Below are 11856 nucleotides of genomic sequence, written 5' to 3'. Positions count from 1 at the left end.
GTCATAATTGTTATGGCGTTGCCGTAACGATGACCGAAACCTCCCATGTTATTCCAATGGGGCCAGAACATGTTTACACTTTAGACTTTCACAAACTCCTCCCAGGGCGTCAGCCCTATTAACCTGAAATTTGGTGAGACTCATCTTCAGGACCATCAAAAGTTATCCACATTTTCATTCAAGAATTCAAAATAAAATTGCTTTTTGATGGTAAAACAAAGGGGAGAACATGTGACAGCGTCACAGATTCAGCAGTAGGCGTGATAAAAGGACAATTGGGGCGCGTTAGCGCCCCCTCCTCTTGCGGCGTGGCGGCGGTGTGGCGGCGGCGTGGCGAGGGCCGATCATTGCCGCTTGCGGCTATATTTATTATTATTATTATTATTATTAGGCCCGAGCCCCAGCAGGGGGAGGGCCTATTGCTCCCGCAACGCTGCCGAAGGCAGCGTTGCAACTGTCTGACCAAACATGCGGGCGCAGCCCGCATGTTTGGTACCCCGTCGCCCCTGGCAAGTACAGTGAACTAGCCCATGCCGAAGGCATGGATCATGCATACTTACTCCTGCTATGACAGAAATAGTCAACAATTAGTGAATGGGCGTAGCCCATTCACTAATTGTTGACAACAGCAGCGCGAAGCGCTGCATTCCTCCAAAAACCCTCCTGGCATCGTCCCGTATGCGAGAATCCATGCCGCAGGCATGGGCCATGCTTGTATCTGCTCAAATCAATGGAAGTCTATGGGGAGTGGGCGGGGCATCCCGACGGAATAGGGAGTGACGAGCGCGTAAGCGCTCGTAATGATGATTCCACCCCATGGCGGCATCGGGAAGGCTTAGAGCTTTCAAACGATGTATCATTTGTTGTTATAGTAAAAACGGCTATATTGTTTTTGCTAAAAATATTATTATTATTATTATTATTATTATTATTTTTCTTGTTCTTCTTCAGCGCTTTGATCTCTAATTTGACCCCCTGAACATGCTCAAAAACTCACCAAACTTTGCCCAAAATTCAGAATCGGCGAAAAATTTTATTTTTTCTGGCCCATTTTTTTTTCCGTTAAAAAATGGCGCGACAGCGCCACCGACAAAAGTCAAAATACATTGCGCCTATGGGAGACGCCCCGAGGTCAACTTTGGCGTAAAGCTACGAAATTCGGGACACGCATTCCTCTCGTGAGGATAAACAAAAAAAATCATTGTGGCCACGCCCCCAAACTTACCCTATGGCCGCCATCTTCCTTTGAAAATGAAAACAAGCTGAGTTAGCCATTTTGTTTACGTCAAACTTTGACGAACTCCTCCTAGGGCGTTTTGCCCACCGACTTCAAAATCGGCGTACGTCCTCTGGACAAGTGGGGCATCTAAAGTTATTCAATTTTTTGAGATACCTTTTACGGTCTGTGTGCGGCGCAGCCGCAAAGTTGGACAACTTATTTTGGAATATTGCAGGTCTAAAAATTGCTCCCATTTGATCAAAACCAGTCCGATTAGGACCAAATTTGAATCAGTTGTTAAACTTTCTAGTTTGGACCAGTTTAGGCTGACAAAATTGAAATGGCAGTGATAGCGCCCCCTACAGAGTGACCTTTAAATTAACATTGAAGGTCAAAAATTAGTTTTACCAAAATTGTCTAAACTTTACCCAAAATTCTATTTTGCCGTCCCGATCACAAAAGCCAATCACAAAAATGCCTAAATTTTTACGCCGTAGTCGTAGCGATGACAGAAACCTCCCATGTTATCCCTATGGGAAAACCACAAAATCTCTCAAATTACCACATTTTTATGTTTTACACTTTAACAAAGTCCTCCAAGTGCGTTTTGCCCACCAACCTCAAAATCGGTGTACGTCCTCTAGACAAGTGGTGTATCTAAAGTTATCCAAATTTTAAGGATAACTTTTACGGTCTTTGTGCGACGGAGCCGCAAACGTTTCCCAGAATTCTGACTATTTGGCCTTCAGAGTGGCCTATAAACAATAGAGTTTTTCCAAATGACATGATATTTTGAACAAAATTCTAATTTGCCATCCTGATCATAAAAGTATGAGAGCCAAAGTCATATTTTGTACGGCGTAACCGTAGCGATGACAGAAACATCCCATGTTATCCTTATGGGAAAATCGTAGAATCGCTCAAATCACCACATTTTTACGCTTCACACTTTAACAAACTCCTCCTAGGGCGATTGTCCGATCAAGTTCATATTTGGAGAATATCATCTACACAAGCGGGGCATCAAAACTTACCCATATTTTGATTCTAAGTGCTACGGTCTCTGTGTGGCGGACCCGCAAATATATGTCAGAAATGGGAAAACAGCGAAATCTCTAAAATCACCACATTTTTACGCTTCACACTTTAACGAACTCCTCCTAGGCCGATTGCCCGATCAAGCTCATATTTGGGGAAAATCATCTAAACAAACGGGGCATCAAAAGTTATCCATATTTTGATTTTAAGTGGTACGGTCTCTGTGCCGTGGAGCTGCAAATATACTGTCACAAATGGGAAAAACGCCAAATCCTTGAAATGTTCACATTTACGCTTCACACTTTAACAAACTCCTCCGTGGGCAATAGCTCGATCAAGCTTTACTTTGGGAAAAATCATCTACACAAGCGGCATCAAAAGTTATCCATATTTTTATTCCAAGTGCTACGGTCTCTGTGCGGCGGCGCAGCAAATTTGACTGACACTTGTGTTCATTTGCACTGGATTGGCCATGTCCAATGTGTCGCCGTCTGTCAAGTTCTTTTTTTATTCAACACACAATAAGGGCGCCATCTTTATCAAGTCAAAAGCGCAGAGTCGGAAGGCCGGCGGCCCGCGAGGGCCGTTGGATGCCGCTTGCGGCTTTAATTATTATTATTATTATTATGATGATTATGAATGTATTAAAACATTTTCACATTGCTACAACTGCTCACACGATGAAGGGCCTAATAGTGAGCACGCTGCACTCTGCACTAAACTGTAAAAAAATGTAAAAGGTAAATACTGTATTTTATTCCCACTGTCTCGTGCCTGCAAGCCTGTCCCAGAAGTGACAGAATCCAATATGGCGGCCCCCTTATACACTTCGGATTTGGACCCAAGAGAGAAAATTATTACATTATTGCCTGAGCTGGTTATGTATCAGCGGGACAGGTCTCAGTCACCGCCATGTCTGATCCTGAGCCGCCATGTAGGGTTAACCATGTAGAGTTAACCATGTAGAGTTAACCGTGTAGAGTTAACCATGTAAGTTAACCATGTAGAGTTAACCATGTAGAGTTAACCATGTAGAGTTAACCATGTAGTTAACCATGTAGAGTTAACCATGTAAGTTAACCATGTAGAGTTAACCATGTAGAGTTAACCATGTAGAGTTAACCATGTAAGTTAACCATGTAGAGTTAACCATGTAGGGTTAACCATGTAGAGTTAACCATGTAAGTTAACCATGTAGAGTTAACCATGTAGGGTTAACCATGTAGGGTTAACCATGTAAGTTAACCATGTAAGTTAACCATGTAGGGTTAACCATGTAGAGTTAACCATGTAAGTTAACCATGTAGAGTTAACCATGTAGAGTTAACCATGTAGAGTTAACCATGTAAGTTAACCATGTAGAGTTAACCATGTAAGTTAACCATGTAGAGTTAACCATGTAGAGTTAACCATGTGTTAAAAAGGCCCTATTGAAAGAGACTGTCATGCTGGCCCTTTAAGGGGCGGAGCCTAGACCATCGAAACCGAAAGGAGCAAGCTGCGTGAGGAGAGAGAGAGAGAGGAAAAGAGTTTGGAGACGGAGTTTGCCATCGCGGTTTATCAGAGTTTATAGTTGAATGCAGGGCCGGCCCAAGCCTTCAGGGGGCCCTAAGCGAAAACATTTTTGGGGGCCCCTCACCACGTCATCAGAATCAGTTTTATTGCCACATATGGGAACTTTCTTCAACGCAAACAAAGCGCACCAAAACTCCAGGGCATCCGTTTGCCAGTTAGTTTATTCTCAACACCTCACAAGCTCAAATATTGCTAACTTAAATCCCACAATGCAACTTGGTATTCCGCTGACATCACCTCTACTCCCTGTACAAATAACACACCTCCCAGATTTTGGGCGCATTTGTGGGCGTTAAGGGTCGACAGCCACATTAGCAGTTTAAATTAATAAACAGGGGGGTCTGGGGGCTCTCCCCCAGAAATTTTCAGACCTTTTTTGGGTATTCTGGTGCATTTTAATGTGGTCCAGCCGGCTGAAGTAAGAGTAAAATGTTGAGGTTGTAATGCTATAAAATGATGATGTGATGAAACTGTGCCAGGAGAAAATGATTAAAGCCAGTTATTAATACATTAGTGTACTTAATCACTCAATACAATATTGGCTATGAAAAATAATTATGGTCAAATTGATTAATTTTAACTGAAAATGTAAAAGTAAGTTATCCTTACTAATTTATCTTTTACAGCTCCCAACTGTTCCTTCTTGCCAAAGTGACAAAACAAGTTATATTAAATTAAACAAATGGCATAAGCATTGCTTGATTAACAATTAACACTGATAAAACAGTGCAAACATGTTATTCCCAGAGAATGAACAGAACGAGAAGTGAAGGTCCAAACCTAGCTATAGTGAAGAGACTGCGTTTCTGCAGCTTTGCCACTTTTGTATAAAAATATATAGTATTATTCTATAACAGACGTAATCATAATATGTCTGGTTATTTTTCACTATCAGTTTATTATAATTTATAACAAATAGTCTAATGATGCTTTTTAAATAAATTGAAATGTTTTATTGCTCTATTAAAAGTTAATTACAATATAAATGTTTGTTCTGATCAGAACATCACACACTGGACTCCTGCACCTTTACGTTTCTCTTATTGCACGTTAAGAAGTCAAAGTAAAACAGACATCACGAGTCACGATTGATCTCACACATGGTGATGTGAGAGAGAGGGACGCAAACTCAAATCGCTCATCTCTGACTGAGGCTGCACAGGGGCCCGGGACAGGGGCCCGGGACAGGAGCCGCACACTGTTCACTCCAAAGTTTCACGTCAGAGGTTCTGGACGAGACGGCGCTCGTCCGGACCGGATCTCCGCCTCTTAGTGACCCGGGCATAGACGCCACCTCCGCAGCTAACATGGGCTGGTGTCAATGTTAAGCTTATTATCTTTCATTCAGACATATTATTATGCGCGGTGCAGAGCTCTCGTCGCCTCCAGCCTGAGCGAACTAACGTGACAGAATCGTGTTGTTTCAAACAGCAGCATTAACCGTCTCTTTGTAAGAGAAGTTCAATACCTGGAGAGTGTTGTTGAGTTTGCAGTTTCTTTACATCGTCAAGAAGTTTCTTCTTTCGTTTTTCGGCATCGGGGGGATATATTCCTCTGGACATGAGGACCACGCAGGGACCACGTTCTGTTGTGTTTATGTTTTGCTCTCGAGCTCCTCGCGCACAATGAAGTTGCCCAAACAGCGCAGGTCTGGTGTCTCGGTTGCCAGATTGTCATTACAAATAAATGCGGTTTGTGCGATATATGTTACCGCTGTGTGCGCTGCCGCGCCAGCAGCGCTACTACACTAGTGGCGCACGCTGCGCTTGCGCTTCTCATAAGACGGGTTGCCAGATTGGGGGCCCTATTAACGCCTCGGGGCCCTACGCGGCTGCTTAGTTCGCTTATAGGCTGGGCCGGCCCTGGTTGAATGTAGTAGTTTGTTTGCATCCCAAGTTCAGTATTGTGTGCGTGACAGAAGTAAGTAAAGTTGGCAATGCATGTGTGTATTAAGTTTAGTGTTTTAGAGTTGTTTGCTGCTTAATTGATGCATGCCTCCATCACGTGTACATCTTAAAGTGACGCTAATGTTGGTGCACTGTTTATATGTGTAAATGTGCTACTGTTACAGCATAATCCTGTTAGTTTATAGTAGTAATAGCAGTGTTTGTGGATTTATATATTATATATATTAATATTTCATTGGTCTGTTTGTTTAGGACCTCACACATACCACCTGTGCAATCAAACTGTAAAGAATGATTGAAGATATCAATAAACCACCCTCAAGTAAAGAGCGACTCTTCATTTGAGCTCTAACCGGGCTCACCACAGTGATTCGTCAGCCCACACCAGCACAATAATTTAAAACCCCCATCTTTTACCATGTAAGTTAACCATGTAAGTTAACCATGTAAGTTAACCATGTAGAGTTAACCATGTAAGTTAACCATGTAAGTTAACCTTAATTTGAAAGATAAAATATGATTTTTTTCAAATTCAAAACATAGGTATATATTTTACTGGTGCACAAAATGAACTGTGCATCAACATCACTGTGTTCAAAGAACAACATTTTCACACAAAAACATAATCATGAATATTTACTGCAAATCAGTGACTTCTGCAGTTGCCTTTCAGAGACCAGTTCAGAAATGCACCTTCACCCCGGCAAGTGCTACTCTCATGTCATTTTCACAACAAAGTCTGTTCCTTTTCTTAATTTTTATGTCCAACATCCTCAAAGGATTGCTCACAAATATATTATATTATAGTATAGTAGTTATAGAAAAGGACAAGGGAAATGGCCCCAGAGGCTGACGTTTTGGCCCTTTTGGGGCCAGGCTAGTGCCAGAACTTAGCCCAGATATAAGGGCATTGATTCAAGCTAGTCTCCGGGGACTCTAGCCTGGTCCTTTTGGCCCTTGTGGGGCCAGGCTGGTGCCAAAACTTAGCCCAAAAGGGGTTTTGATACAGGTAAGACTCTAGGCGATTTCCCTGGTCCCTTTGGCCCTTTTAGGTGCAGCTGGTACAAGACTGTGAGAGCCAAGTTTAGTTTATGTATATGTTGGATGGAAATCCACACAGTGTTGATATTTTGTTATAAATGTGTAATCTACTGTTTCACGGATAAATAATTTGGTTGTTTAGATAAGCTAAATTAATTTGATTACATTTGTAGAATTTATTTGTATTCTTTGCCTACTTGGACGTAAATGTTTTACTGTCACTTTAAGAGAGACAGCGCTCAGGGGGCGTGGCCAGGAGCACAGGAGACAGTGAGTAGCTGTATTTGATTACTCCTGTAAGAAGTGTCACAAAACTGTGGATTCAACTTTGTTAACTATTTTTTATATCGGAGTTCCATGGGAGTTATTTCTCATCAATAAAAGTACACGAGTACACAAAGTACACAAGTAATACCATCGGCAAAAACAAGACCTCAGCCTCAAATACTTTTCCCAGAAAGTCTTTGATTCAGTCTAAAATATTAAAGAAATCACAGGACGTACATCAAGACAGTCACAAGTCGACTACTGAGCACCAAATTCCCTGCAGCCAAGCGGGGCGTGTCACCAATCATATGAGTCGGATGTGTGTCTTGACCTCCACCGAACCCCTCGGGTTCGATCGATCGAACCCAGGTTAAGAACAGTGCGTGTGCGTGTGCGCGCGCGCACGCGTGCGCTGGATGAAGTTCTTACCTTCTCCCTTCTCCAGGATGACAGGGACCGGTCGGTAAATAGGTGCTCCATACTTGTGCTCCAGAGAAAAGAGCTCCTCAGAAGTGGAGCTGCTCCCAGGCTGCAGCCATGACGGGGCAGAAGAGGCTGGACGTGACAGGGTCCGAAGGACAGGGGAGGCCCTGGAGAGCCCGCGGGTCAGCACAAAGATCATCTCTGTAACACACAGGTTTTCACAAATAAGTTCTAATGGTAATGAGTATTTGACATACAGGCCAAGTGGTGACGGAAAATGGAAATTGTGGAGATTCTTTGCCATGTCCTTCTGGGTCATCCTCAGTTTAGTTTTTCCTGTGAGTTCCGCTGTTAGGCCTGAAGGGAAGTGTGATTGGTCTGAGATAAACAGCCATGTGTCTGTTCCGTGTGCTGTGTGTGCTACAATGTGAATTTTTCCTTGGATTTTTAAAGATATTTGATTTTTTTTTTTGAAGTTGGTAATCACTGCAGTGGTGGGCCGTCAGGGCCAGCAAGGCCTTCTCTGCTGGCCTAAACATAATCAGAATATAATTTTAAAATATATATATATATATATATATATATATATATATATATATATATATATATATATATATATATATATATATATATATATATATATATATAGTTTCCCACAAATATATATTAAATGATTCCCCAGAGTAAGAGTTGTACTCTTCATTACTTTCCTCTTGGTTGCACTGCTTCTGCCCCAGATTTAGATTTGGAGGGCTGGTCTTTATGTTAGATCTTTGATCCAATCATATTCAGCCATAATGTTTTGCCAGGGGTCTAAAATCTGCCCTCTGACCTTCATCTACCCTCTGACCTTCAGACTCAACAGTGCTAATGCTTGTAGCTTAAAGCAAATGGAAATGAAAAGGATGTCAACCAATCAGCTTCAGAGTTGGCTCTTGTACGTCTGCTGCTGTTACACAAGAGCCAGCAACAGGTACAGCACGTGCACGCCTGATTGGATTACCAATATTGAGAGGCGGGGACGAGGAAACTGAATTTGACAGATAAAATAAATTCACGTACTACTAAGCTGTTTTTTCAACCCACAATGGCAGAAGGAGGAAAATATATAGATTTGGTCGAGGATATAATTATAACACCTTTCCTTTCAAGAAAAGTTAGAGTTTGTAAGGAGAGGTCGCCCGACGCCAACGCTACAAAGCCTGTTACAGGCGGTTTATTCCCCACTTTCAAAGTTTGGACATCGGCGCAGAGAACGCACGGACAGCGCGTTGACAACGCACGTACATTGCCGCGGACATTGGCGTGGACAACGCGCGGAGAACAGTGCGGAGAACGCACGGACATCGGCGCGGACAAGGCGAGGCAACACCTGGTTAAACTGCGTTTCTGTCTAAATGTAGTTTCTAGAGCCACGGCATCATAATGATGGTAATAAGAAGGTAAAAAGAGGTGGATTCATTCGGGTGGGACTGTGTATGACCTCACTGAAGGCCCAAGCCCCAGACCCACGGCCCGCCACTGCTAATCAGAGGCGGATATTGCCCACTAGAGGCAGCACACAAGTGAGTGTTGGAAACGTTTAGTTTGAAAATTGCTCACAAAAAAAGAAAAGAAAAGGTGACATGCACCTCTGATAATGACAAGTGGCTTTTTTGTCACCTCCAATCTCTTTCTCACATGGGTCACAGAGTGATTCTACAGGACAAACTTCAGTTCCACCGCTCTTTTCTCTGAAGGTGACAGCGCGAAGAAGAGAGAGGGAAATGACTCATCTGCTGAAGGAAGAGACCCTCAACTTTGTGTTCAAAGGAGCACTGCAGCAAACCACTTTCAAATTCAAACCATTTTTGGTCACTTTGTTATAATATTTTGGCAATATATGTTTTTATTTATTCATTTATAATAATCACACAGATTAACATCTCGGCTTAATGTTGGCACCCTGTGACCATGTGACCATGTGGTCCTGTGACCATGTGGTCCTGTGACCCTGTGACCCTGTGACCCTATGACCATGCGACCCTGCGACCATGCAGCAGTTACTGACATGTTGATTGCTAAAAGAGGTGAAACATAAGCAAGATTGAACTATATTACTTCATGAAATAATTGTGAATGAGTTTGTTTGTTTTTGTCAGTTGTGTGTGAGTTTTGAGAGTTGTGTTTGTCCTTCACATGTTCAAACAAAATCTAACATCACGTGGAGGCCTAATGACAACTCCAGGCAAGTTTCTGGAGTGTAATCATGAATATCAGAGGAGCCGTCCTGGCGCCAGTAAAAACCTGTTCTTATGTAGAACAATGAACAAAAGAGTGTAATGTTTATGAACATGACACTGGAGTATCAAGGGCCAATGGATCCAAGTCTCAGTGGAGCAGCACTGGCCCCTGAGGCATTGGCCCCTGAGCTCACTGTGGACAGATGTGACAGACGTGTGAGGGTCTGGAGAAGACGTGGAGAACATTATGTTTAATGTGATCCAGGACTGGCCAGGAGTTGAGCTAGTGTGTATGACGCCTCAGAGGCGACTGTTGTTGTGATTTTGGGCCTTACAAAATAAATTGATTCGATTTGAAGAAGCATCTAGTGTTCTCTGTTTGCTCTGCTGTGTTTGCTCCCGCTCCTCCTTCTGCTCCTCCTCTTGCTCCTCCTCCTGCTCCTCCTCAGCCCGAATGCTCTGGGAGCCCCTGGAGCACAATCATGTGGGGGCCGCAGGCAGATCCTTGTTTACCAGTGCAGACACTGGAGGCAAGGTGCATTAAGTGTCTTGCCCAAGGACATGATGAGCGGCCATAGCGCACACTGTGGATTAGCACTGACACATGTGTCATCGCTACACAAACAATGCCAACATACTGGGAAAATGTGTTCTTGAAAGGAGTTGTCGTACCGGTCGAACATGACACACTAGACACATTTTCACAAACGTGTAAAACTTCATTGTTTTTTGTTTTAACATAAAAACAAGAACACAGAACATAATATGTTCTGTGTTATATGTTATACATAATATGTATTTGTCTCGAGCCATTCCATGGAATGGAACAAGTCTTTGTTCTTGCCATGGTTCTTATTATTGGCTCGAGCCTTCCAGAATGGAATGGCCGAGACATTGTTCTTCCATGGTTTCTTATTATTATTGTTTTGCATGGTAAAATTTTGCCACAACTCTGCATTTTTGACCCCCTGAACATTGATGAATGTCACACATGGGGTCATAGGTCACACATGGGGACATAGACGCGATCGGCTCGGGGTTGGAACTAGGTCATATAGGGAATTGGAAAGGAAGTGACGAAATCCAAGATGGCGGCACTCTTGCGGCCCAAATCACTTGCGGTTCACCATTTTGCTACACGGTTTTGGTCCACCTGGTGGTGAGAGAAATAAATTTACTGTCTCGCAACTATAAATTAGCAGATTTGCTGGCCCAATGGATAGAGACAATGCAGTGTGCAAAGCGTCTGAGGGTTTGATTCCTGCATGGAACTTTATTAACTCAAGTTGAAAATTTTTCTATTTTTTCTAGTTTGTTTTGGGATGAGTTAGCTACACTTTTGCTAATACAAAGTCATGGTATAAACTAGTTTTAGCCAAACAAAGTAAACCTAAAACTTAGGTTTAGGGGTTAAGGGTTAAGGTTAGGGTTAAGGTTAAGGTTAGGGTTAGGGTTAAGGTTAGGGTTAATGTTAGGGTTAATGTTAGGGTTAAGGTTAGGGTTAAGGTTAGGGTTAATGTTAGGGTTAAGGTTAGGGTTAAGGTTAGGGTTAATGTTAGAGTTAAGGGTTAAGGTTAGGGTTAAGGTTAGGGTTAAGGTTAAGGTTAAGGTTAAGATAAGATAAGATAAGATAAGATATTCCTTTATTGTCCCACATGGGGAAATTTCATTGGTGCAACGCAGGTAGATACAGAGGTAGATACAGAAGAACAGATCACTTATAGGGTTAATGTTAGAGTTAAGGGTTAAGGTTAGGGTTAAGGTTAGGGTTAAGGTTAAGGTTAAGGTTAAGGTCAGGGGTTAGGGTTTAGGGTTAAACCCAGACCCATGTGATTTACATTTTCACAATTCTTTGTTTTACATTCAATGCACGCCCATTTAAATTGTTTCTCAGTAAGACAACACCACCAGGAACTCATTGTTTGGTCCTTGTACACATCAAATAAATCGTAAACTTCAGGTTTGGACCCAAGAGTGAAAATTATTGATTTAGCAGAATTAGCGGGACCGTTCGCCATGTTTACTACGGTCGACCACCTCTTTACTTCCGCCCGGCTCCCGCCATGTCGTCCTCGCCATTTCGTCACGGGCATTGTCGTCCAATAAAATGGAGGTTGCCCGTCGCAACAGTGCCGACTAGTTCAAAAAAGAAAAAACATGAAAC

General features: G+C 42.6%; 1 protein-coding gene across 2 annotated transcripts in view; it reads right to left on the bottom strand.

The window, feature by feature from the left end:
* The window catches only part of LOC140363038 (ornithine aminotransferase, mitochondrial-like), a 30762-nt gene that overhangs the window by 15175 nt on the left and 3731 nt on the right, over nt 1-11856 (bottom strand). For both annotated transcript variants that reach the window (XM_072449352.1, XM_072449353.1), the window contains exon 2: nt 7477-7671. In XM_072449352.1, the coding sequence (XP_072305453.1) occupies nt 7477-7669 (193 nt within the window). In that variant the 5' untranslated portion in view covers nt 7670-7671. The remainder of the gene's footprint in view (nt 1-7476; nt 7672-11856) is intronic.

Source organism: Eucyclogobius newberryi, unplaced genomic scaffold, assembly GCF_026437365.1.
Source record: "Eucyclogobius newberryi isolate DKJ021-1_F unplaced genomic scaffold, fEucNew1.0.hap1 SCAF_17, whole genome shotgun sequence".
NCBI classification, from domain to species: Eukaryota; Metazoa; Chordata; class Actinopteri; order Gobiiformes; family Gobiidae; genus Eucyclogobius; species Eucyclogobius newberryi.
The sequence above is the reverse complement of the archived record's forward strand: the minus strand, read 5'-3'. Positions and strand labels throughout refer to the sequence as shown.